The sequence below is a fragment of the Gracilinanus agilis genome, chromosome 2 (genome assembly GCF_016433145.1).
Source record: "Gracilinanus agilis isolate LMUSP501 chromosome 2, AgileGrace, whole genome shotgun sequence".
NCBI classification, from domain to species: Eukaryota; Metazoa; Chordata; class Mammalia; order Didelphimorphia; family Didelphidae; genus Gracilinanus; species Gracilinanus agilis.
The window spans coordinates 44,736,395-44,763,688 of NC_058131.1; the positions used below are offsets into that span (position 1 = coordinate 44,736,395).

The 27,294-nt window shown below is 42.9% G+C and overlaps 1 protein-coding gene across 1 annotated transcript; it reads left to right on the forward strand.

Moving 5' to 3' along the window:
• The first annotated feature begins 147 nt into the window (after positions 1 to 147).
• DHX38 (DEAH-box helicase 38) lies at positions 148 to 24,439 on the forward strand. Its single transcript, XM_044660501.1, has 27 exons — positions 148 to 262; positions 2,004 to 2,351; positions 2,731 to 2,918; positions 3,147 to 3,251; positions 3,479 to 3,629; positions 3,828 to 3,946; positions 4,948 to 5,024; positions 6,492 to 6,647; positions 7,471 to 7,632; positions 7,890 to 7,997; positions 8,282 to 8,394; positions 9,605 to 9,742; positions 10,546 to 10,732; positions 10,942 to 11,127; positions 11,580 to 11,720; positions 12,399 to 12,509; positions 12,602 to 12,718; positions 12,920 to 13,027; positions 13,420 to 13,532; positions 15,031 to 15,239; positions 15,337 to 15,491; positions 15,736 to 15,891; positions 17,524 to 17,658; positions 17,875 to 18,000; positions 18,514 to 18,609; positions 19,548 to 19,669; positions 23,886 to 24,439. Exons 2-27 carry the CDS (start codon positions 2,023 to 2,025, stop codon positions 23,968 to 23,970), a joined length of 3,693 nt encoding a protein of 1,230 aa, XP_044516436.1. The 5' UTR covers positions 148 to 262; positions 2,004 to 2,022; the 3' UTR covers positions 23,971 to 24,439.
• The last annotated feature ends 2,855 nt before the right edge of the window (positions 24,440 to 27,294 follow it).

The window sequence follows — 27,294 nt, forward strand, 5'->3', positions numbered from 1 at the left end:
CCCTCCCTCCCCTGAGATGGTGGTAGTGGTGGTGGGGGGCCCCGCTAATTTCTGTCTCAGCTCTATGGTTACCCGGCCGTTCTCGATGGTGCAGGAGGCCTGATAGAGCGGCCGCCGCGGGGCTTTGTGGGACGGGAATGGCAACTTTAGAGACGTTCTCTTCCGTGGGATTCTGAGGCGACGGATGTGGGCCAAGTAGGGCAGCGGAGCCGGCGTCCGCGCAGCGCGAGCGGTGGGGCCGCGAAGAGCCCTGGGCGGCGTGGTGAGTGACCGCTTTCTTCTCTTCAAAGGGCTAGCCCCAGACGGGGTTGCGGACCGGGGTCCGGGATGCCGGCCCTGTTTTGGTCCTTCCTCCCAGGGCCCGCAGAGCCTTTCCTGCCTCTCCGTCTCTCTTTTCTTGATTGAGGCAGCCGGCCAGAGCCCGAGACCAGCTTTGGGTCTGTCGGGTCACGTCTCTGGGCCTCGGGGGGCCCGCTCTGTACGATGCGGGGACTGGAGCCCTCCGTGCAGAGCCCCTCCCCCCTGGGTCACTGGGTCTGCCTCTTATTTTGGATGCGCTTATTTGCATATTGCCTTCTTTTTAGATTGTAAGCTCCCTGAGGGTCTGAGCTGGCTTTTGCTTTCTTTGTCTCCTACTGTACCTGGCACGCAGTAGGTGCTTAATAAATGCTTGCAGTTGACTGAAGTTGTAAGCACTTAATTAGTGCTTGTTTTAGTGTCCTTGTTGCTTAGTTCCCTTGATTCCTCAAATTTAGAATCCTTGTCTCTACAACCTATTTATTTGATCCCCAGTTCTCTTCTCTTTATTGTTGAGTTTGTCCTTCATACAGACGTGGCAAAAAAACAAACAAACAAACAAACAAAAAAACCAAACAAAACATTCTGAGTTCCTGGAAAGGAATCTAGAGATTATCTGGTCAAATACTTTTGTTTTACAGATGAGGAAATCAAGGGTCAGAAAGGTTATAGAACTTGCTTGAGGCTGTGTAGCAGATAGCAGAGCCAGGATTTAAACTCAGACCCGACACTATACCAAAATTATTCACCATCTTCTGTAACCTTAATTGCAAATGTCAGCCAATGAAAATGCTCTTCCACAGTTTTGTGTATGTTAATAGGAACTCTGTAGCTTATGGTGGTACTGTGTGCCCTGTGCCTAAATCCTTACCTTCCATCTTTAAAGAGCCAATACTGTGGATTATTTCCAAGGCAAAAGAGAGGTAAGAGCTAGGTAATGGTGGAAAAGTGATTTGTGGAGGGCTACACATCTAGGAAGTGTCTGAGGTCTCAGATTTGACCTAGGATGTCCAGCCTCTGTAAGGTGTAGCTTGTAATCCACTGTGCCAGCCACCTAGCTGCCGCATGTCTTTTTTAAAAGTGTCTCATGGTGAAGGAGTGGAAGAGGTAACCTCAAGCATTCAGTAAGTTATGGGATGGGGTAAAAATAAGCATTTCACTGTATAGAAAGGATTAAATGGTTTTAGAATCATTGATGATTTTGTCATTAGAGGTATAGAAAGACTACTAGAACGCTATCCTTTCATTCTAAAAATTAAAGTAAGTTACCATTTGACATTGTTACAGAGGTAGGCATATAGGGAAGGTCATTCTTGTTCTTTAGATAATCATATGCAGAGTAAATGTCTGATAAAATGTGGATAATATGGTGGTAGTCCTCTCCTCCAGTACCTGCATTACAAAAGGACTTATTTCCGTTAATTTTCTGGTTTTTATATTAGAAGTGTAGAATTGTTGAAAGGATATTCTTTTTGTTCCCTGTGGGGAGTAGGTGACATGTTGATCTTATTCCAATAAAACTTTTACTTGATGAGGTCTGTCTCTTGGATAAAACATTATCTTCTGGAACTCTTTTTGCATGTATGGGTTGGGTCTGGGCCAAATATAATTCAAGAAGTATACCCATTACTGAAGCTATTCTAAGGAACTTTGAAACTCTTTTGTTTCCCCTCTTATGTCTAATGCTTGATGATTTGCCTTTTCAGAGAGTTCCTTAATCCTGTGATGGAAGACACCAACGATGAGGGTGAGGCCTCAATTCATCGGTTAGAAGGCATTGACCAAGAGACACAGGTTGGTGGCCTCATTTGCAAGACCAAAAGTGCAGCTAGTGAGCAACATGTTTTCAAAGCCCCTGCACCTCGTCCCTCTTTGCTTGGGTTAGACCTGTTGGCTGCATTGAAACGAAGGGAGCGGGAAGAAAAGGATGATGGGGAAGATAAGAAGAAGTCCAGAGTCTCTTCCTACAAGGACTGGGAGGAAAACAAGGATGATCAGAAAGATTCTGAGGAGGAAGGGGGTGACCAGGCCAGCCGAAGCAGCAGGAAAGACAGGTAAAATATTGTTGGTAGAACAAAAGGTTGATGAAAAAAGGTGCTGGTACAATATAAGAACTTGTGTTTATTCCTTAAATTTTTTCTTGGAATCTTCATATTCTTCATGAATACTCCTTCTTGAATTCTCATCATGATCACAAAAACATTGGCATTCTCATTGTGTCAGCAGGGAAGGGGAGACTTTTAAGAATAGTCACTAATTAAAGGTCAGGTAGAGACTTTGGAAATTAAGATGAGAACACTTCCGACTTGTTTACTATTATCTGTAAGACTATTCTTCTAAGGAGATAGTAGGCAAAATATTTATTTGGAGCAACCAGAAGCTCTTAGGGACAAAAATCCTTTAGGAGCAATTCTCTCTTTTCCTATGGTGTAGGCACTATAGAGCTGCCCGGGTAGAGACACCATCCCATCCTGGTGGCGTAAGTGAAGAGTTCTGGGAGCGCAGCAGACAAAGGGAACGGGAAAGGCGGGAACATGGTGTCTATGCCTCTTCCAAAGAAGAAAAGGACCGGAAGAGAGAGAGAACTAGGGATCGAGACTATGACCGGAAGAGAGACAGAGGTAAAGGCTTTGGCTACCACCTGGGAGTAGCATGGGAGGTCTGTTTCCCTCAAGGGTGGCTTTATGGGCAAGTCAATGCTGTACTTGCATGTCAACAATTATCAGTAATCTTTTGAGCCCCTCCTATGGGCCAGTCACTATGCTAGCCACTAGAGTTCTATATAGAGAATGAGACAATACCTACTTTCAAAGGAGTTTGCACTCTAACCTGTACCCAACTTTTGAAAGATGAACGGGATAGGAGTCGGCACAGCAGCAGATCAGATCGAGATGGAGGGTCAGAGCGGAGCAGCAGGAGGAATGAACCAGAGAGCCCAAGACATCGACCCAGAGGTAAGCTTGGCAGTTCTCAAGGACCATAAGTGGTAGCAGGTGACCCATGAGAAAGATATTTCCTTTTGGTGAGTTTGAAGTTCTTCATTGCTCATAGTACCCTGGCTCCAGATCTTTTGAAGCAATAGCAGTTTAGTCCTCTGTACTTTTTCACCTGTGCTTTAGCATGGAGTTCTTTGGATGGGGTATGAAATTGAATTTCTGTGCTTTTTTTGCTTTGGTGCCAGATGCAGCAACCCCTTCACGCTCTAATTGGGAAGAAGAAGATAGTGGGTATGGTAGCTCCCGGCGTTCTCAGTGGGAATCCCCCTCCCCAGTACCTTCCTATCGGGATTCTGAAAGGAGTCACCGGACTTCTTCTACTCGAGAGAGAGAAAGGTAGTCTTCTGGGCTAAACAGCCTAACTTCCTTCATAGGGTGTTATGCAACTGGATTGTCTGTAAGAGACATTAAAAAAGAAGAGGGCCATGGAGCCTGTAGAATGTGAAGAGATAAGTGGGAAGGGAATGTACCAATATGGATGATGTTTTCTCTTGGGAGAACTTGGTCCATGCTGTACTTATGTATTTTTCCCAGGTCTGTGAGAAGCAAGTGCCCAGATGACACACCTCTACCAACCCCATCATATAAGTACAATGAGTGGGCTGATGACAGAAGACACCTTGGGTCTACCCCACGGCTTTCCAGAGGCCGAGGTAATGATTACAATGTGGTAGGGAATAGAAAACGAAGATAATAAGCTTTAATAAAACTGAGTGAGGTCCAGGTTTCTAGAATCATGATCTGGGACAAATACTTCAGGCACATTGCCCATGGTGTAAGGGTGAAAAAGGGGTTTTATGGGTTCATTATATTAAAAGGTGGTCACCAGAGGATTGAACTATTATCATTCCTCAATTAAGAATAATCTCAAGTCAAAAATTGACTTTTATGGAAGTTTATTTACATGAGAGAAGAGAGAGGGGAAGAAAATAAGAATCTTATCTCACTAATTAATCCAGGTAGATCTTAACCCTCAGCCAAAGGTTAAAGGGCCTGAGGCCCGGAGGTGAATGGAGTCTATAAAAGGAAGTTTCTGAATAGAATCTGTTCAGGAAGATTCAGTCTTTAAACTCACCACTGGAACAGTCTTGGTCACAAGCTAACGAGGCTCCCTCAGGTCCCCTTCACCAAACCAGCAACCTCGCTCACTCAACTCCCTTTTTTATAGGGGTCATGGATGCGTCACTTCCAGTGCCTTCCCCTAGCCTGCCTGTCCAATCACAATAGACACTTTCTCATAGAAAGCATAGAGGGCGGTCCATTGATTCTGATTCGTTACTCACCTTAGCACACGTGGTTTAGGACCTCCCAGAATTGGAAGGTGCTCTCACCTTTGGTGATTAAATCTAAAGATGGGCAGTGTAGACTTAATCTAATTATCACAATGGGCCACATGCATCCCCTGGCTCTCCCAAGTGTGGCCTGAATCAGATTAAAATGTCATTGGGGAAATATTTAACAAAATAAGTAAAAATACAATAATACTTTATTTTAAAACTGACTTGGTATGCAGCTTTCAGGGATTCTTATGCACAGATTTGTAACTCTTGTTTCTATTTGAGTTTAACACCATTGGTCTGGGGTATCCTGTCCTCCAGTATTTAAGAATTTAAGGAGATTGGGCACCTTTTGTTGCTAACAATTTATCTTTCAGGGAGGAGAGAAGATGGAGAAGATGGAATCTCTTTTGACACAGAAGAAGAGCGGCAACAATGGGAAGATGACCAGAGGGTAAAAATCTTTATCTTCTACTTCCTTTCTTTTTGTTGAGAAGGGAGTAAATTATTAGCCTTTGGGTGAACAACTCTTTTTAGTGAGTGATAGGAGCGAAATAAAGTGTGCAAAGCACTTTGTAACCCTTGAAGTGCTTTGTAAATTTCCATTGTTACTAGGTAAGATTAGAAGGCCTAGCATTTGCTATAGGCTTTTTAAAAAACTTTTTTTTAAGTCCTTATCTTTTGTCTTAGAATCAGTACTGTATATTGCTTCCAAGGCAGAAGAGTGGTAAGGGCTAGGCAATGGAGGTTAAGTGACTTGCCTGGGATTACACAGCTAGCTAGAAAATGTCTGAGAACAGATTTGAACCCAGCACCTGTCTCTAGGCCTGGTTCTTTCAATCCACTGAGTCACTTAGCTGCCCCATGGCATATTTATAAAATAAATATATATTATCTTTTGTTTTTATAACACTTGGCACTTATTATATCCCTCCACTGTTCTTCTCCCAGAAAGTAATCCCTTGTATTAGAGAGGGGAAAAAAATAAGCAAAACTAACTCACATGTTGGCAAAAATCTTACTGTATACAGTATTCTATACTGTTAGTTCCCCACCTTTGAAAAGAAGTCAAGGAGATGTCTTAATGTACTTATTTGGGGCTAAGCTTAAGAGCATTCAGTTTTATCTGATCTTGTCTTTCCATTTACATTGTTGAAGTTATTGTGTTTTTTTAGTTTTGCTGTTTGCTTTGTGCCAATTTAGCCTTTCCTTTTCTGTATTATTTCTTAAATCACAATAATATTTCATTATATATATGTGCTGTAACTTGTTTATAGTTTTCCTAATCCTTGTATATCTCCTTTATTTCCAGTTCTTTGCTACCACATAAAGTGCTGCTATAAATAGTTTGCTGTATATGGGGCCTTTTTGTCCTTGACATCATTGGGTATATTCCTAGCAGTGAAGTCTTTGGATCCGTGGCTTTGGAAATTTTTGTTACTTTCTTAGAAAAACTAGAAAGTTTTTCCCAAGATAGTTGGACAAATTATAGCTCCACACTTAAGAGATTTGTTTTTGATAAGGATATTCCTGAAATTATGGGCAGTGGAAATGCTTAGTGTGATCCAGTCTGGAAACTGGATTTCCCTGTATGTAGCATGGTCTCCATCTCTGGGCTGCTCCTGGAATAGTGGGCTCAGCTGTCTCTTTTTGTTGTCTGTTGGCTCCACCAAGTGGTGTATTTATGAACTGCTATCATACCTTGTACTACAGTATCATAACACTTCTTTATGCTTTTACACCTAATTCACAGAGAATAAGAACTTCCTTTATCACCATCACCTTTAGAGATTACTCTAGTCAGGCATTGTTGATATCTCATTAGAGATCTATACTTATCTCTCTGGTTCTGTGGCATAATAGCTATCCTGTTCACAGGTGCTATTTCTTATAATACTTATTTTTTCTTTTTAAACTTTAGCAAGCTGATAGGGACTGGTACATGATGGATGAGGGATATGATGAGTTTCATAATCCACTGGCTTATTCCTCAGAAGACTATGTGAAGAAACGAGAACAGCACCTACACAAACAGAAACAAAAACGTATTTCTGCCCAACGGAGACAAATCAATGAGGTAGGGATGGAAAAATCCAATCCAGAGTCAACCTCAAACCTCATGGTGGCAGTGTATGGATCAAGAAACTGGGCTATTTCTAGGTTATGGGGCCAGGAGCATATTGTTTTTTTCCCCATTGTTCAAGTGAGATTAATGATACCTGAAAAATGTAGCAATGTAAAGTTGTGTTTATCTGGGAAAAAACAAAAACAAAAACCAACCCTTATTCTCTTTCTTAGAGTCAATACCATCAGTTCCAAGATGGAAGAGCAGTAAGGGCTAGGCATTTGGGGTTAAGTGATTTGCCCAAGGTCACATAGCTAGGAAGTGTCTAAGGCTAGATTTGAACCAAGGACCTCCACTTTCTAGTCCTGATTCTAGCTGCCCCCAATGTGAGGTTTTTAAAATAAAACTTACAATAGCACTTGATGGGAGCTGATGATGGGAAATTAATATAGGGTCCTGTTCTCTAACATCTACTTACTGTTTAATCTCTGATCTAAGTAAGGTTATTTTTAACATGATGGGGTTGGACAAGATGACTTCTGCTGTCTCTTCCAGCTCTAAATTGACAATACATGTATGTTGAGTAGGAAAGCTAAATATTGTGATTTGAATGAGACTCATGGGTTTTGAGTGGTTTGGTGAAGTTCTCTTTTCTCATGTCTTCAAGCAAAGGCTGGATGACCAATTGCCAAGTATTTTATAGTGGGGATTCAGTTGGGTTGGTCCCTTCTAGTCCTCCCTTTCTGTGATTTTGTAATTCTGTTTTGAGTTCATGAGATTGTTCATCTTGCCACCTCTTTTTTGGTTAACTGTGGCTCTCTTTGGTACCTCATAGGATAATGAACGCTGGGAGACTAACCGTATGCTGACTAGCGGTGTGGTTCATCGGCTTGAAGTGGATGAAGATTTTGAGGAAGATAATGCTGCCAAGGTGCATCTCCTGGTGCATAACCTGGTACCACCATTTCTGGATGGGCGCATTGTTTTCACCAAACAGGTAAGGATTTCTTTAGATGGGGCGAGGAGATATGAGCATGGGGCCAAAGACCAGGTACTTCCTCTGGCATCTGTCAGAGTGCCTTGCATAAAAGTTATCATTCAGATTCTGTAGGCCCGTGAATGAAAAGACTTTTTAATAGCAGTACTGTATTCTGGCAGTCTCATTAAAAAGGAGCACTTTGAAATGGCTATCTTTTATTGTTTGAAAGATTTCATGACTGAAACAGAATTTCTCTTTTTCATAATTTCCTGTAGCCAGAGCCTGTGATTCCAGTTAAGGATGCTACTTCTGACTTGGCCATTATTGCTCGAAAAGGCAGCCAGACAGTACGCAAGCACAGGGAACAAAAGGAACGTAAAAAGGTTGGTTTCTTAGGATTGAGGAAGCACATTGAGTAGGATTATTCTGGAGACAGTGCTTTTGCGACCTGGGCAAGAGGCATATATGAAGAGGATGAACTGTATTCCTCTCCTGAACCTTTTTAGTTAGACCAGTTGTACCCTAGAGTCCATAGGGCTTGGGTACTTTTGTAACCAGACCTTGGGATTCAATGCTCCCATTGCCTTTTAGGAGTTGTTGAATGGGCAGATTGTTTGTGGACACAGTAGTGGTACTGGATATGATCTACTTTTCTTGGCTATTTTAGGCCCAGCACAAGCATTGGGAACTGGCTGGTACCAAACTGGGAGACATTATGGGCCTCAAGAAAGAAGAAGAACCAGATAAACCTTTGACAGAAGATGGCAAAGTAGACTACAGGTAGGAAGAGGTCTTTGTGGTACTTAAGCATTCCTTAAGTTAGAATGGTCCTTCCTTGGATTCACCTTTGGTCCATTTTCTGAAGGTCAGGGCCTTTCATGGAGAATATTAATTTGTACTGTGTTCAAAACTCAAGGACCATTGATTCAGAAAAGGAGTATCCCTTTGAACTTAAGACAACAGGACTTTTAAGACTTTTGCTCTCCTCCCTCTTCCTCATCTCCATGTCAGCTCCTAGGATATTAATACAGGATTGTTACTACCACCTAGAATAAAATCTGCAAGGCTTTAGTCATTCTTTTGGGTTGTGATGTGGGCCCCATGCTAGCTCATTTTCCAGGTAAGAAGATGATCAGATTTTGGCACTTTCCCCCTCCTTTTTCTCTGTTTGTTGTACTTAATCACATAATCTATTAATAAGCTTTATTTATAACAGTGACTTGCCCGGGGTCACACAGCTAGGAGATTGCTTTAGTTTTGAACATATTTTTCATGCATGGGCAAATGCAATTTTGTGGATAATAGATTCTCAGAGCTGTGCCAGGATAATGCTCTTTTTCTTCAGACCGGAGAGGCTGCTCTTGGCAGTAGTATTTAATGTAATTTTTTATTTTGTTTTATTTTAAAATTCTTACTTTCTGTTTCAGTATTAATTCTAAGATAGAAATGGGGCAAGGGCTAGACAAATGGGGTTAAGTGACTTGCCCAGGGTTATGCAGCTAGGAAATGTCTGAGGCCTGATTTGAATGCAGGACCTACCCACTTTAGGCCTGGTGCTCTATTTACTGGGCTACTTAGGTGCCTCACTTATGTAATTTCTATATTTAGTCTATCAAAAGTGTTTGTCTTTACAATGTTATGGGTTCTACTTATTTCATTCTTTATTATATAAGTTTTCCTACATTTCTCTGAAATTGTACCCTTCATCATTCCTTACAGGACAATAGTATTGTTGCATTTATATGCTGTAATTTACTCAGCCATTCCCCAGGTGATGGGTACCTCCTTAGCTTCTAGTTCTTTCCTACCACAGCGTCTGTAAATATTTTTGTACATATGAGTCCTTTACCCTCTTTCTTTGATCAGTATTTCTCCCAAGATTTTATTCCTCTTCATACAGTGACCTCACCGTGGTTTGAGAGATATAAACCAGGCAAGAAATTTGCAAATGACTAGGCAAGGGCCTCAGGCTGCTATTGTATATTTTCAGGACAGAGCAGAAGTTTGCTAATCACATGAAGAAAAAGAGTGAAGCCAGCAGTGAGTTTGCGAAAAAGAAATCAATTCTGGAGCAGAGACAGTACTTGCCCATCTTTGCAGTACAACAGGAGCTGCTTACCATTGTCAGGTACTCTTGCTGCCCGTGTAGGGTGTGCCTCATCTAAGCACCTCTTTGATCTGCCTTGTTTGCCTCTTTTGGTTTGTCTGTTATTGCCCAAGGTGGAGAAAGGAAGAGATTCTTTCCCAGCCTCCCACTAGATACCTCAGTGTTTTTCTTGACCTGAGTTGTCATTTCGGTGGTTTCCTTTGGCATCACAGCACAAGATCCCTATAGGCCCTCAATGTCTATATTTTTCTCCTTAGCTTCTCACTGACCTGGAGTAATTCCCTCCTTTTCATTGTTACACATCCAGAAAGCAGGAACTGGTGGGTTTTACTTTGTCTTTTTCAGGTAAGAGTACACTGTCCTTTTTTTAGCTAGGTTTCTTTATTATTACAATGGATAGAGAGCCTACAAGACCTGGGTTCAGGGTCTGCCACCATATCTCCTGGCTATAGGATCCTGTGGGCAAGAAGACATTGACTCTGGGCTTTTCTGGAGATGAGAAGTTGTAGAGAAAGGGTTGACCTGTATTGGTAAAATGAGTTTCCTTACCAGGGGACTCCCTGTACCAGTGAAATCATAGGTCTTCTTGTCCTTGCCCTCTTTTTACTGAAAATCTCAATGAAACCAGGTTTTCTTGCTTCAGGACAAAGACCTTTTTTAAAAACAAGTGAATTATTCCTGTCACACTAGGCTTAGTATATCATACTAAGCAAATGAGACTACTGAACATTTGAGGGGAACTAAGACTATTTCTTTCTGGAACCATGGTGGTTTTTTCCCTTCCAATTTAGTTCATTAACCTTCCTACCTCTTCTGCCCTCTAGAGACAACAGCATTGTGATAGTGGTGGGAGAGACAGGGAGTGGCAAGACAACTCAGCTAACTCAGTATTTACATGAAGATGGTTATACAGACTATGGCATGATTGGCTGTACCCAACCCCGACGTGTGGCTGCCATGTCAGTAGCCAAGAGAGTCAGTGAAGAGATGGGAGGAAGCCTTGGAGAAGAGGTAAGTAAATTGGAAGAGACAGTTGGATGAATTTGGGAGTATTTGGTGATTCACTGATTGATAGTGCCTGTGTCATCCTTTCTGAAGGGATCCTAGAGGCAGAGTTAGAAGAGTATGTTGTTTCTCTCTAGGAGTGTCAGACTGAGGGTTGTGTCTGGAAGATGAATCATGGCAACAGTAGCCCTTGGGCCACCTCTCTGTTTTGACAGGTGGGTTATGCCATCCGCTTTGAAGACTGTACTTCCGAAAACACTGTGATAAAATACATGACAGATGGGATCCTGCTTAGAGAGTCCCTGAGAGAGGCGGACCTGGATCACTACAGTGCCATCATCATGGACGAAGCACACGAACGGTCACTCAACACAGACGTGCTTTTTGGGTTGCTTCGAGAGGTGAGGCTTTCCAGGGGGTCACAGAGTTTCCTCCTTGCCATGATCACTGACTCTTTGTCCAGGTTTATTCTAGCTAACAGCAGTGGAGGGATTTTCAGATAGTTTAGTAGGGATTTGGGATGCATTTTGAAAAAGATGAAGTAATTTTTTTTTTTAATGGCCTGGCTAGGGGACTTTGTTGAAGATGACCCTGGCTTTATGCCTTAAACCTAGATTTCATAGGTTCATCTATTGCCTCTGACTCCTGGTTCCTGTTCAGCTGTGATGTCTCAAGTTTGTGGTGTTCAGTCTTGAGAGCAGTGGGCAATCATTGAGACCTGATATGACCCCTACTGAGTATGTTGCTTCATCTGTATGGAGATTTTGCTGCTCTTTGGGGAAGGAGAGAGGCCAGTGTCTTAGAGGAGACACCACTTTTTTGGAAATATCCCTGACATATATCTCCCATTTAGGTAGTAGCTCGACGCTCAGACCTGAAGCTTATTGTCACTTCAGCCACTATGGATGCAGAGAAATTTGCTGCTTTCTTTGGGAATGTTCCCATCTTTCACATTCCTGGCCGAACCTTCCCTGTTGACATCCTCTTCAGCAAGGTACTGATGTCCAAGTTGGTTCTGTTGGCCTCAGAAGAAGAAAATTTTGGAAATGATGGAATAGGTGTTGAGAAGTTTTACCAGATGTGAGGAGTCTATAGGTCTGGCTATGCTTCAGGAATCCTTATGAATGGCTCTGGGTTTTAAGTTGTTTTCTGGGTACAGAGAGGAAGCTGAGGTTAGTAGTTCATATCAGTCAATAAACATATTAAGCTCCTACTATGTGCCAGGCACTGTGCTACAATCTAATGAGAAGCAAATAGGATCAGTAGGCAATAATTAAAAGAGGGAAGGCATAAGAGTTAAGAGAGGTGAGAAAAGTTTTCCTCTAGGACACGAAGATTTTAGTTGGAATTTAAAGGAAACCAGAAGGGACAGATGAGATAGAAAAAGCATCAGAGACCACCTAATTCAACTTGTACTTGAAAATCAGAATCATTTTTATAACAGTGAGCAGCTGTGAGGGAGTGCAGAGAGGGGCCTGGAAAAGGCTCTAGTAGAAGTCAGGATTTGAGCTGAGTGGAAAGAGGCCAGAGAAATGCAGAGGTGAAGGGGCAGAGTATTCCAGCAAAGGCCTGGAGAGAAAGGACAGAGTGTTCTGTGTAAGGAATAGCAAGTGGAGGAGGGATGTCAGTTTGTAGAGGAGTCTGGGAAGACTGATAATGCTTTGTGTTTCAGACCCCTCAGGAGGATTATGTGGAGGCAGCAGTGAAGCAGTCATTGCAGGTGCACCTCTCTGGGGCTCCAGGGGACATTCTTATCTTCATGCCTGGACAGGAGGACATTGAGGTGAGGGGTCTCTTCTCTGGCCTAGCATCTGCAGCACATCTAAGATTCTGGGGCTCAGCCTGTCTTACAGCCCAGCCCCTTTGTGTCCTCAGGTTACCTCTGACCAGATAGTGGAACATTTAGAGGAACTGGAGAATGCTCCTGCCTTGGCTGTGCTTCCCATCTATTCCCAGCTACCCTCTGACCTGCAGGCCAAGATCTTTCAGAAGGTATCATAGCCAGAATCTCTTTGGGGTAATAGGGCCTCTTTCCCCCATGGAGAGAGTTAAATAAAGGCCTTAGTTATTATTGTTTATGCTGAAATATTCCAGGGGATTTTAATTATATTGTGGTGGGTAGGAAAGAATCTGTTTCTCCTCTCATGACTTTTCCTTCTCTGAGGGACCAGTCACTTCCCTTCTGTGTCATAGGCTCCAGATGGCGTCAGGAAATGTATTGTTGCCACCAATATTGCTGAGACTTCACTGACTGTTGATGGCATCATGTTTGTTATTGATTCTGGCTACTGCAAACTGAAGGTGAGAGGTGAACCCTCTGTGGCTCAGATACCCTGAAGTTTTGGCTGTAGTAATCCATTTTAGGGTTTGGAGTGTTCTCTGGGCTTGGAGAATATTCAGGGTTTATACCTCATACTCTGGGACATATAACGTAATCTCCTTTACTCCTTTACTGTTTCTATTGGTTATACTGTCCCTGTTTGCAGGGCAGAAACCAAATCCTTTTGATTCAGTATTAATCATGGGGTTTTTCTGTCATGATGTTTATTTACCTTAGAGTTTCTGCCTTCCTTCTTTCCTGTGTTTCTAAGAATTTTTCTCCCTTTGGGATGCCTTGCCCTCCCTGGGTCCTGCTCCCCTTTTCTCCTTTTGCTTTGTTTTTTTTTTTTAATCACTTCTGCCTCATTTCTTAGGTCTTCAACCCCAGAATTGGGATGGATGCTCTGCAGATCTACCCCATTAGCCAGGCTAATGCTAACCAGCGATCAGGGAGAGCTGGGAGGACGGGCCCAGGTCAGTGCTTCAGGTAGGAGCCTGGTTGCAACTGGATTGAGTAGTTTTGCTGGGAATTTCAGATTTTGTTATTTTCTTTTTTGGGTTGGTGTGATATAAGTTGTGTTGGGGTTAGGAGAGAAGGATCCTCCTGGCTGAGAAGCTGAAGACCACTATTCCAGCTGTGAATTCTCTTTGTTCCTCTTCTAGTGGAAGAAGCTAGTCCTGCGGTGGGCATCCCTACCATAGGTATTTAAGAGATTGTCAGGATGTCTGCACTTAGGATATCGTTTGTAAATGATGGCATTATTACAGAACTAATTAGTTCAAAACTTCATCATACATGTATAGTTCTTCCACTGGAGTTTTCATCACTAAATTTAGGGGAATTTTTAAAATAAAATGAGAACGGCCCTCCTTAGGATTTTTTTTCTCTTATGGAGTCTGATTTCTCTGATAATTTGCTCCTTCTTTCTGTGTGGTTGGTCGATAATCTCTGTTAACTGCTTGTGAATTAGGTTCTGATTTAGGATTTCTGTCTCTTGTAAAAAGGCAGCTGTGGCTCAGTAGTTAAAAAGCACTGAGCCTGGAGTCAGGAGGATATGAGTTCAAATCCAGCCTCAGATACTTCCTGGCTGTGTGACTTTGGGCAAGTCACTTCTATGCCTAGGAGACAGCTAAGTTACTCAGTGGATAGAGTGGTGGACCTGGTGTCCGACTTGAGTTCAAATCCAGCCTCATAAAGGCAAGTCTGGCCGATGAAAGGATCCACTGGAGAAGAAAATGACAAACCAGTCTAAGATCCTTGCCAAGAAAACCCCACAGATAACTGTGGTCTACGGGGTCATGAAGAAACTGAGCTGACCGAATGACTGAACAACAAAAATCTCTTATAATCTTTGTTACTGAAAATGATTTACTTTATAGTCTTTGTTGACTGGTCAGTCAGAGATCTCTTACTCTACCTGACTTTCTAGTCCCCCTTGCCTCGTGCCCAGCATTAGTTCTCCTCTATCTTGTTGCCCTGAGATTTATGTGTCTTCTGCCCTTCTGCCTTTTTATTTCCTCACCCCCTTTTATAACTGTGCTAATACTCTTTTCATGTGAGTTGGCAGAATTAGCATCTTCCACCTTTTGTGATGTCAGGAAATATTTGGACAGTAATTGGCATGGAGGATCTTTATAACCAGATATCGAATCACAAACCTACTATGCTCATTGAAGTGGACATTTGGAGTTGGCTATGGTCAGGGATGATGAGTAGGAGCTCCAGATATTTGAGTTGTCTGGTGTTAATTTATAAGCTTTTTACTTTGTGGAGTTTCTTTCATCTTGTGGATTCAGTTATGATTTCTCTCTATCTGGCATATGATTCTTTTAAGATTTGGGGATAAGAGAAATTTATGATAACGATCATTCTGGACTAGTCTGAAATTATTCTGAAATATATGAGTGAGAAGTTAAAAGTGATTAATGTGTGGTCTCACAATGGTAACCAAAATGTTTTGACTTTCAACATCATTTCTTCTCAGGCTCTATACCCAGAGTGCATATAAGAATGAGCTCTTGACCACAACAGTACCAGAGATCCAGAGAACCAATTTGGCCAATGTGGTGCTCCTGCTCAAATCTTTAGGGGTCCAGGACTTGCTTCAGTTCCACTTTATGGACCCACCCCCAGAAGACAACATGTTGAACTCCATGTACCAGCTCTGGATCCTAGGAGCCATGGATAACACAGGTGACTCAGCGGTTTTAGCCTCAGGAAAAGTTTTCCATTCTCTTTTTCTTTACCCTGGTATCCCTATTGAATTGATGTCTATGTTGTCTGTTTTTAGGTGGTCTTACATCCACTGGGAGGCTGATGGTGGAGTTCCCCCTGGACCCAGCCCTCTCTAAGATGCTAATTGTCTCCTGTGACATGGGTTGTAGCTCTGAGATTCTGCTGATTGTCTCCATGCTCTCAGTCCCAGCCATATTCTATAGACCTAAGGTAGGGAAGTTGTCTCTCATGTTTTACTCTTAGAGACCAAAAGAGAGTTATTTTAGCAGTCTCCTCCTCTTCCTTTAAAACAAAAATGGGAATATCTCAGTAGGATATTTTTAGAAAAAATGTTCTGGGTAGACACTAGCGATTACAGTATCTAGAAAATGATGGGGGATGGAGGAGATGCTCTGAAGGCTTAGGTTGCAATCTCCCTGGGCCTTGGAGGTTTCTGACTTATTTTTCTCCCTAGGGCCGTGAAGAGGAGAGTGATCAAATTCGAGAGAAATTTGCGGTCCCTGAAAGCGATCATTTGACTTACTTGAATGTCTACCTGCAGTGGAAGAACAACAATTATTCTACTCTGTGGTGTAATGAACATTTCATCCATGCCAAGGCCATGAGGAAGGTGAGCAGCCTGAGCCTCTGATCAGTAATGCTGAATGCAGGCATTGAAGAGACACAAATAAAACATGATCTGCACTCAGGGACTTGGCATTCCAGTGCAGGGATACAACATGGAAACATAAAATGGAAGGTTGAGAAGGATGAAGAGAAAGAAGAGATCACACAAAAAAATTTGACATAAATTTTTTTTTTCTAAATTTTATTTTTTAGAAAAATTTTCCATGGTTACATGATTGACATAAGAAAATTTTAACATCAGAGGACACTTTCAGCTAGAAGAATCAGGGACTTTAATTCTGTATGCTTTGTAGAATTGCCATTATGGTACAAAAAGTGTGGGTTCAGTAAACAGGAGTGCTCCAGTGCCTGCAGGGGAGGCTGACCAGGGAGGGGGTCATAGTCATTTTATGGCCCCCCCTTCCCTCCAATATCTTTCTGACTGTTAAAAATAATATTGATATAGATGGATATTAAAAGTATTAATAGTTTATTTAAAGTCATTTTGATAGTTATAGCCACGCGCCTGATAAGATCTAATTCAAATCGCCCACCATTACCTTCTCCCACCTGGCTGCTTCGTACGAAAGAGAGCGTCTCCCAATCACATCAGGAGTCTTATACCTCTGTCTACGTAATCACACTTCCTCCGTAAGAGGAGTCATGGGAAATGTAGTTTCCAAGTCCCCTAACCATCCATAGGAAGTTTATATCATATATCTAAATATTAAAGCTCAGTGAACCCCAAATTTCCACTAACATTCCCCCCTGAGATCCGGAGAAAAGACTGGTCTTTCTTGATGGATCTTATAAATATAAATTACAGAAATTTGGGGATAAAAGAAAAGAGGACAAAAACAATGAACCAGTGATTGCTAGGCGCATTGACAAAAGCCATTTAGGGACAGTCCTCTTTGGCATAAGAGTGTACATTCAAAACAAATGCATTCAATTCCCCATAGTCAATCAACTGCACCCCAAAGTTCATTTAGATTTTCATGATCCAGTGAAGGCTCTTCAGGCATCTTCATGGTACCTTCTTCAAACAGGTTTGTTGTCTGGATTCTGGGGAGATGGCAAATTTCTTATCCTAAAATTACTCTCAAAAGAATTTAAACTTTACATAATGAAAACAGTTACAGCAACCACCCTGGACAGTTTATATAACATTCTTTACCCACAGTCCCCACGTCTCCCAAGCAACATTGAATCTTTTCTCTTGGGCCAAGATTGAGTTTACATTCAGTTGTCATTTAGGGTTACTGACATTCTGGTATTGAAAACATAGGTATATTTTCTTCTCCTCTTTCTTCTTTCTTATTCAGACAGGTTGTAGATTTATTCTGCTCTGCCCTAGAAGGCAGAACTAGGACCAATGGGTGAAAGAGAAGCGCAGGAGAGGGGCAACTTGCTAGTAATGAAAATTCTCTAAAAATGAAATGGGCTTCCTCTGGAGCTAGTAAGTTCCCTGGCACTAGAAATCTTTCAGCAGAACTGGGTGACTTGTCTACTGAAGTTAGAGGTACACTTTCTCTTTTCGTAGGAATTGGGCTCAGTGAGCTCCAGGCTCCCTTGGCCATTCTGAATGTGACTATTGAGAAAGGGTGAATTCTACTTATGCTGCATCTCCCAATAGGTTCGAGAGGTGCGGGCCCAACTGAAGGACATCATGGTGCAGCAGCGGATGAGCTTGGCTTCCTGTGGCACAGACTGGGACATTGTGAGGAAGTGTGTTTGTGCAGCCTATTTCCACCAGGCAGCCAAGCTGAAGGTGAGTTCAAAGGAAAGTAGGGGATAGCAGTAGTGATTACAGACATTTTGGGATTCTCGTTTCCCTCCTTATTTGACATAGACACAAGAAGGAGGTTTCTTTCTCCTAGCTTGTCCTGCTTCCATGTGGTTCTGTGATGTGGATATGTTTTTAGGGGAATTTTATTCCCTGAATAGGGAAGTTCTAATACATTTACTTAATAAATGTCTTCTCTAGGGAATTGGGGAGTATGTGAATATCCGGACGGGGATGCCCTGCCATTTGCATCCTACAAGCTCTCTTTTTGGAATGGGTTATACCCCAGACTACATTGTATATCATGAGTTGGTCATGACTACTAAGGTGAGCCTGCCCTGTTTGTGGTCCCAAGCCGCGGGGGGGCTGAACATGAAATCTTTCATTGTCTTTCCCTGATAACAGAATTTTAGCCTTGAGATATTTGTAACTTCAGCTTGAAGGGAAAGTTTGCTGAGTTTGCATTACAATTGGGAATTTTGAGGGAAAGTGCCAGGAGGGACTTTACCCAGATTTGTTAGTAACTCTGTTGTTTCTCGCCTTATTCATTTTTTGAGGAATGTAAAGTGTTCTTTTGCCTTGACCCTTTCTTTTTTGTTATCTTGAGTAAAGACAGTGGTTCTCAGAGGGAAGAAATTGGGATAAATTCCTGGGAAATGTAGAAATACTATGCTCTCTGGAACTGCCTCTCCCCTCCCCCCTCTCATTCTGGTCTCCTAGAATTGATGATGTTTCCTCTCAGAGGAGAAATAGCTGAATCCTGGGCTGACTGAGGGTCACTTGGGTCCTGGCTTGAGCTACTCCACCTCAGCTCTCACCTTGACTTCTGTTTCTCCATAGGAATACATGCAGTGTGTGACCGCTGTGGATGGGGAGTGGCTAGCAGAGTTGGGCCCCATGTTTTATAGCATTAAACATGCAGGCAAGTCACGCCAGGTAAGTGACTGGATCTTTTCCCATTAGGAGAAAATCTGTTTAGGCACTTGTTACTGCTTCTTATTGCTTAGCTAATTAAGTCCAGGCTAATGAGGTTGACATTCAAGGACTTTATAATCTAGTTCTCCTTTACTATATTCAACCTTCTTTTCCTGCTCCTGTCCATGAGCCCTCATTCCAGTCAGGCTGTCTCCTTTCTGTCCTTCCGTGTGTTCATCCTTAGCTTTGTGCTTTTGCTCATACTATTTTCCTTTCCTGGAATATCTTCTTTCCTCTCTCTACTAGCCAAGTAGCCCCATCTGTCCTTCAGGACCCAGATCAAATCATTTTTCTCCCTGGACTTTTTTCTGATTACACTAGTCTACATCGACCTGCCCTTTCTCTGAATTCCCCAACCATGTTAGGCTGCTGCATCCAAATTGAAAGCTTGGTAGTTTGTCTAGTGACTTCTTGTGTGTGTCTCATCTTCACAGTAGGCTAAGAGGCACCTCAGAGTCAATGGTCCAGTTTTTTATATCCTCCATAGGGAGGATGTAAGTAGCACTTTAGTGTGATGGTGGGCACCCAGTAAACAGCCCTTTGTTGACTTGAGAAACAGAAATCTCTTGGGTCAGGGCTGAATCCTTCAACTCTTATTTAGGGGAATTTAATAGACAGCAACCTCAGAGAAGAGGAGAAAGACAGACAGACAGACAGACAGAGAACAGAGAAGGAAATGAGAATATGTGTTTGAGGCAGAGAGAGAGTGGGAAAGTGAGCATATGTGTAGGTCCCTTTGTAGTTTCATCATTAGTGGAAGGAACAATGTCCCTGCTCCTGAGAACTGACTTGGCCTTGGCCTCTACATTAAAATGGAAGTTGGGGCTAGGAAAAGCCTTAAGATATATCTCATCAGGTGATTCCATTTGGCTCAGTCCCTGTGCCTTCTTCCTCTATAGGAGAATCGCCGCCGGGCCAAAGAGGAAGCGTCTGCTATGGAAGAGGAGATGGCGTTGGCTGAGGAGCAGTTGCGAGCTCGGAGGCAGGAGCAGGAGAAGCGTAACCCCCTGGGCAGTGTAAGGTGAGAGCAGGGCCTGGGGGAGGGAGGCAATGGGGTTCACATTGGGGGGAGTGGCTCAAGAGAGAAAAGACCCTTCCTTCAGTGAATGCTTTTTTGAAGCTTGGAGTTGGTTGTTTTTCTTTTCCTGTACTTTTATTGTGGACTTTATTGGAAGTTCCTCTAGAACATGGACATGGACCCAGGTCACTGACCTATTTCTTCTTCCTAGGGAAGAGAATGAATTTTCTAGGTGAAGTAGAAGGGAGGTGGGTCAGTGATCATGTAGAAGTGGGAGGAGTTCTTATTAAATGTAGAGGTAGGGAAGTGATTCCCGTAACGTTCATAATGTCCTAGTGTCAGTTCTTGTGTCTTTGGGACTTGGGAGGCCTTTTTTATAAAAGGCCAGTACATGATGTAAAGTCTTGTTAAGATTAAAATTCTTTGGAGATTGTCTATTTTTTAAACAGTGAAAGTGAGTTGGAGAGAGAGAAGGCACATAATTGCATGGCTGATTGCTTAGCTGCTCTGAGTTTGCCACTCACTGCATGTTCCCATTCACTCCTCTTGCTGCCTAGCAAAGAGAAGACAAACCTCTCCCCTTTGTAACTTATATCCCTGGTGATGTCACTTTTTCTGGGTCTCCCTGGTTGAACAGACTTGACCTCAGTCTGGGTCAGAGGCCAGTCTTCCCGACACCAGAAGTCACGTGGGACAAGAGGCAAGCGTTTTCTGGGATGCCAGGGAGCCACTAGACGTCTTTCTTATACAGATAAGCCTCGGGCCTTGTTCTTAACCCAATCAAAGGGTAGGAGTGAGACCCAAATGGATTTTCAAAACTTTCCTTTTAAAAAGGAAAGAAGGGAACACATTGATGTTAAATTCACACAGTACCCTCCCCTCCCCAATTCTTTGGGAGACATGTTAGTCTCCCCAACGAATCATTGCATATATAATAGCTATACATTTCAGGATTGTCTCACCAGGTTGCATAAGGGCCCAAAGATATACATTTCATGGGTCTAACAGCATTTGGGTGTTTCTTAACATATTAAAAATGATTGATAAACACATTGAGAAGGAGCCATTAGGAGGTATTCCTTTTTTTTGGAGGAGGGGACACAAGGATTTTCTAATGAAGATAAAATAAAGGTGCCTGGGAAGGTCAGAAGTGAATGGAGGGATCAACCCTCCACAGATCATTCAGTTCTTTATATCCAAAGGCTCACTCAGGGTCTCATGACTGATATACGGGTATATCATTGCTGTCATCTTTTAGTCTGTCTGGAATCTTTTCCAGGCAATCTGCTTTCCTGGTCCAGGTTCTTGGTGATGTCTTTTTCCAAAATTGCTTTAAAAAGATCTTAGTCTACGGACCTTTAGGATATCTTCACAATCCCCCCTCAGGAAGATGAGATACTACCCTACTAAGCCTACATACATAGCATACAAGCACATACAGAACCTGACAGTAACACAAAAGAACGTTCCAACACAGTGAAGAATCATTTACAACAACAATAGATGTGGTATAGGATGTATGACTAGGTTACTCATTTAAGAATGCTTTGAAAAAGTCACTCAAATGATATATGAATCACTTTTCCCAAAAATGAGAGGAAAAAAATATAAATAAAAATCGTAAGTCCCTGACACATATTCAAGGTTTGTTGGAGGTGGCTTATATCCTGCAAACCATCCACCATGACTATTGAATAAGTCATTCTAAATTAATATGCAGTCTCCAGAGACTTTTAGTTTGAATAGTCTCTAACAGTTTTGTCCGGGCACTTTTAGAAGACACGTGAAATGTCCATCCCGAGCTGACTTGCTGCCAATGAAATTTGTTGAATTTTCCAGTTTGTCCTTTGACTGAAAGTGTTGTCAATAATAATAGGGAGGGTTAATAATGAAAGCTAGCAAAATAAGGACTTGTCCAATTTCTCCAATTTAGGAATGTAAATCACTGTCTTTTACTGTGAAGTTAGAATTCAGCTAAGAAGAAATTGGGCTTCTAGAAATGACTTTTACTTAGTTTATTCACAGAAGGCTTTGTCTCCATCAGGCTGAACTTGAAAGCCTGGAATGCTCTGTTTGCATTTTTTTCCCTTTTGAGAAATGCCTTGGGAGTACATTATCTTTGAGCAAAATTTAATTTTCTAAGTTAAAGAATATCTTTGAAAGTAAGGTGAATGGGGGGCAACTAGGTGACTCAATGGATAGAAAACCACTCCTTGAGATAGGAGGTCCTGGGTTAAGATTTGGCCAGACTTTCTAGCTGTGTGACCTTGGGCAGATCACTTCACCCCCCATTTCCTGGCTCTGACTGCTTTTCTGCCTTAGAAATAATACTTCATATCAATTCTAAGACCAAAGGTAGGGGTTTAAAAAAAAACAAAAGCAAGTAAGGCATGCCGACCAGGGCATAGTTGAATGTAGGTGGTAACATATTTGAGGTCAGATAATTTTAAGTTCAAATGATCCTCTTATTTGATTTTTCCAAATTTTATAAGGGAATGGAGAAAAGAATTTATAAAGAAAGTCTAGTAGGTATCCTGCAGGCACTGTGCTGAGCAGCACTTTATAATTATTATCTTATTTGACCTTCACAACCACCCTGGGAGGTAGATGCTTCTGTTAACCTGAGTTGATCATTAAGAAAACTAAGGCAGGTTTAAGGTTTAAACTTAAGTGAAATGACTTGCCCAGGGCCACACAATCTAGTCTGAGGCTGAATTTGAACTTAGATCTTTTGACTTCAGACACAGCACTCTTATCTACAACTTCACTTAGCTGCCTCTGCCCCTAAATTTGATCACCTTTAGTTAATATTTCTTGTTTTTCTGGTTCTGTGGGAATTTCCAGAGTAATGTGCCTATGTTTTTACTCTTTGAGGAGCTGACACTTTAGGAAGTTTTTCTAACAGGTGAAAGTTGTGGCATTTGCTCACAGATGCTATATTTCCAAATGTTAGAAAGAACACGGTCCTATTTGTGCTTTGGGAGAGTCTGATGGCCTTTCTCTTGAATCTCATGAAATAGCTTTTCTTAAGATTTAGTTGGCTCTTTAGAACCTGAGATGAAGAACTTAGAAATTGCTTAATTTTCAAAGAGGTAATTAGTGGGCTTCCCACATTCCTATTTAATTCTTTTGTTATAAAGAGGCAGCAATGTGTAACCTTTATAGTCTGACATACCTTCTCCTCTTTGGCCCTGGACTAGATGATCTGAGATACCTTATAGTTGACCTAAATTCATATTCCTAACACAAAAAGTCCCAGGAAATAGTAGGGAAATAATACTTCATGGAGAATTTATTCCAAAGTACAGATTGGATGAACACAACTGCAAAACACATTTTACACAGTTAAAATTAGATCTAAACAATTGGAAAAACCTTCATTGCTCCTGAGTAGGATGAGCTAATAAAATCCCACCCAAATTAATCTACTTGTTTAGTGCCATACCTATCAAACTACCAAAAAACTTTTTTATAGAATTAGAAAAAATTATAATAAAGTTCATCTGGAAGAACAAAAGATCCAGAAGATCAAGAGAAATAATGGAAAAAAGATGTGAAGGATGGGGGCCTAGCAGTACCAAATCTTAAACTACCATAAAGCCGCGGTCATCAAAACAGTATGGTGCTGGCTAAGAGACAGGAGGGAGGATCAGTGGAATAGACTTGGGGTAAATGACATCAGCAAGACAGTGTAGGATAAACCCAAAGAGCCCAACTTTTGGGACAAGAACTCACTATTTGACAAAAACTGCTGGGAAAATTGGAAAACAGATTAGGTTTAGATCAACATCTTATATACCCTATACCAAGATCAATTCAAATTGGGTAAATGACTTGAATATAAAGAGTGAATCATAAATAAATTAGATGAACATAGAATAGTATACCTGTCAGATCTGTGGGAAAGGAAGGAATTTAGGACCAAGTAAGAGAGAGAGAACACAGCAAAATGCAAAATGAATGACTGATTATATCAAATTAAAAAGGTTTTGTACAAACAAAACCAGTGCAAACAAAATTAGAAGGAAAGCAACAAACTGGGAGAACATTTTTATAACAAAACTCTGACAGAGGTATAATTTCCCAAATATATAAGGAACTAAGTCAAATTTACAAAGTACAGATTGGAAAGAATATGACTGTCTATGGCTTCTCTGGGTTTCTTGGGTTGGGCTAAAGATCATCAGTTCGCCAGCATACACTGCCTTCTGTCTCGTAGGTCCGTTAAAATCTACACACCTGGGAGGAAGGAGCAAGGGGAGCCTGCCAGCCCTCGCCGGACCCCAGCCCGCTTTGGACTCTAAGCCAGCGTTGGATCTGTGGGAGGCCCATAATACCCAGGAATGAGTGCTGAGCTTCCTAGCAGGCCTGTTGGTGGCTGTGAATGAAACTTGTATTGACTGCTGTTTCTTACTGAGACCAGAGATCAGAAAGCACGGCTGTCTTTGGTGGCTTAATGACACTTCTTCATCAACCTTTCTACCCTGGCATGTTGGCAGTGTGATTCCTTCAGGGCTGAGGAATCCTGGGCTCCCTGGCTTCCTTTTTGCACGGCAAAGTGACTTATGTGCTGCCAGAGAGACCAGGAAGTCCCAGAACCCATCTTGTCTGAGAAGGGGTCTCTGGGATGCTTGGTGTATAAATGTATCTTTGCTTTGTCTGTGTCTTGTTTTTTTAATCTTTGTGTAAAGCAGTAAAAATGGATCTGGAGGGAATTGTAACTTGTTTACAACCCAGGAATTTGGAAATAATTTTATTGTTTCTAAAACTTTACTGTGTTTCTGGCTATTCCTTTGTCTTATGTTGCCCTACAACAATTCCCTAAAGTCAGGTTGGGTTTTTTTCTTTTTTACTTTTTATTTCTCCTCAACTTCTTTTTCCCAAAAAGCACCTTCTGTGGAGCATGCTGGGGAACCTCCACCCTGGAAGGACCAAAGAGCTGGATTTGGGTTGGCAGCTCTGCTTTCGGAATAGTTGGCCATGCCAAAGGCAGCATCGATGGCTGCAGTCACTAATGGAGCGTGAGCAGGACCTTCATGAGCAGGAACAAATGTCCATCAGAAGACTGGATGCTTTAGCAAGTCCTGCCCTCGGTCAGCTCCATTACCACCAGTTATTGGCCATTTCTGCTTCCAGGCCTTGACCATGTAGGCCAAGCACTGCATTATTGATTTCCTGGAGAAGAGACAAGTCCTCAGACCAGTTCCCCTCGCCCCCAAGGAGGCTCCTTAGCCTCCCCCCAGCCCCTCTTAAACCCTTACTTTCTGTCTTAGTATCAAAGTAACAACTTTAAGACAGAAAGACAAGGGCTAGGCAAAGGGGATTAAGTGACTTGTCCAGGGTCACACAGCTAGGAAGTATCTGAGGCCAGATTTGAATCCAGGACCTCCCAACTCCAGGCCTGAGGGGACCCCCCCCCCTTCCCCATTCATTAAACATTTTTTTTTAATTTTTAAGAGGCTCTTATGAGGCAGCCAGGTGGCTTAGTGGGTAGAGAACCAGAGGTGTTGGGTTCAAATATGACCTCAGACACTTTGTGGCTGTGTGACCCTGGACAAGTCACTTAACCCTTACTGCAGCCCTTACTGCTCTTCTGCCTGGGAACCAATACTTAGTATTGATTTTGACAGATAGTAAGAATTAAAAAAAAGAGGCTCTTGAAATAAGTTTTGAGCTGCCCAGCTTCGTGCCTCCTGTGGTCTTTGCCTGCTGTTTTGCTTAATGAATTTTGCACTGGGGATGGATCCGTGGCCCTTGTTCGGTGCAGGCCATGGTTGGACTGTTTCTGAAGTCATATAACTAGTATTTGTCATAAATACTTGTCATTCCCAAATGGAACTATTAACTGGGAGGCAAAGTCTGGAGGTTCTCTTTCAAACCCGGATTTCTTTTTGTCGATTCTGACCCCGCTTTTGTGGTTGGGCCGGAGGTGAGGCTCGCCCTGAGCATGGCCTGGAGATGTTCTCGGGCTCTTCGGAGTGCTCCGCTCGCGCTCCTGACGTAGCTTCGGGAAGGCCCTTGGCATGGCCGGAAGAGCTCCAACCCGTCAACGCACCGTCGGGCCGAGATGGCGCGGCCGGCGCTCCGAAAGCCTGAATTCTGCTCCTGTGACGGCCGTCTTTGGGGGATTTCCCAAGAAGCTCCTTAAGGTGGGGAAGTGAAAAATAAGTTGAATCCTTTGGACTCGGGATAGAACATGTTGGCCAGTCGCCTCGGACTCTGCGACTCCGTTTGGGACTTTCTCGGCAAAGATTACAGATGAGGAAACCGAGGCAGACGTGATGAAGGGACTTGCCTCCCTGCTCCAGGCGTGCCCCTGGCCGCCCCACAACGAGATGGCTTCATGCCTTGGGGATGGGGGCAAGACGGGCCCAACACCTCGACTCTCCCTGCCTCATGCTGGGTTTGTGGAGGGAGGGCAGGGAGTGGGCTCCTTCCCGGGTCTCCCTCGTGCGAGGAGCGCCCTTCTCCTGCCCCCGCTATCGGAGAAGCACAAAGCCCGCCAGCATCCGGAGGGGAGGGGCCTGAGGCGCTCTTCATGGATGCCAGAGGGGCCGGACGTTGGGGCAGGAGGAGGGTCTCGGCCCGCCCTGGGACGGAGGAGCCGAATCCTGCAGGCGCCCTCGGCTCGTTTCCCTCGTCTTTCTCCCCAGATGCCAGACTCGAGGGTTTCTGCCAGCGACCCCCCTGGCCAGTTTTCATCTTCCCAATCATAGCCGCCTTATAAAAAAGCTTGTTTTGCCATTGAGGCTTCCCAGTAAGCGTCTACAAGCCTGTCTGTCGGCCGTTAGGAAGGAGGGCCGCGTGCCCCAGCGCGGGCTCATCGAAGCTGCCCGCCGGTACTGTCGTCCTCGGTCGCACCCTGCCGCCTTTCCCTTTTGCCTCTTGTACATTTGTAGTCTCTCTTCCAAACTCCCAGATGGTCTGTTCTGGGGAGGTCGCTTATCCGTACGCCTGACGTTTCTCTGCCCTCCCAGGACTGGGCGAGCTCTCGAGGGCCGAGGCTTCGAGTCTCCGGGTTCAAAGGCCTCTCCCGTATTTTACAAGTGGCCTCGCTCTGGTGCTTTCACTCACTGCCAGTTCCCGATGACAGAATAGCTAAAGGGCCTAAATAGCATGAACAGCTTCCAACGTATAAACAATCAGGAGCGTTTGCAGTTATGAATGGCCCATTTCAAAGAACCAAACATGGGCCTGTCCAAATCTTTTGTCAAATTGGTTTTTCTTTATATTGATTATGTAAGTCAGTGATTCCCAAAGTGGGTGCTGCCGCCCCCTGGTGGGTGCTGCAGCGATCCCGGCGGGGTGGTGATGGCCACAGGTGCATTGATCTTTCCTATTAATTGCTGTTAAAATTTAAAAAAAAAAACTAATTTCCAGGGGGCTAAGGAATATTTTTTCTGAAAAGGGGGTGGCAGGCCAAAAAAGTTTGGGAACCACTGATGTAAGTGAATCAGCAGCTAGACGTAGGATACATCATTCTTTAAAACAGATATTTTTGAATGGGATATGTCTCATCTATCCAAACTATTTCTGTATTCTATATTTGACCCATTTCAGGTTCTGTTGATTTGCTTATAATAAACTCATTATGAGTAGTTCAGACCCTTTCAATGCAATAGTCACCA

What these genes read in the sequence shown, in the direction of transcription:
- DHX38 (XM_044660501.1), top strand. Translation starts at nt 2,023, where the DNA reads ATGGAAGACACCAACGATGAGGGTGAGGCCTCAATTCATCGGTTAGAA. An exon ending in ACCAGGCAGCCAAGCTGAAG is followed by an intron (nt 17,659 to 17,874) that starts GTGAGTTCAAAG and finishes TGTCTTCTCTAG; the next exon opens with GGAATTGGGGAGTATGTGAA. An exon ending in ATGCAGGCAAGTCACGCCAG is followed by an intron (nt 18,610 to 19,547) that starts GTAAGTGACTGG and finishes CTTCCTCTATAG; the next exon opens with GAGAATCGCCGCCGGGCCAA.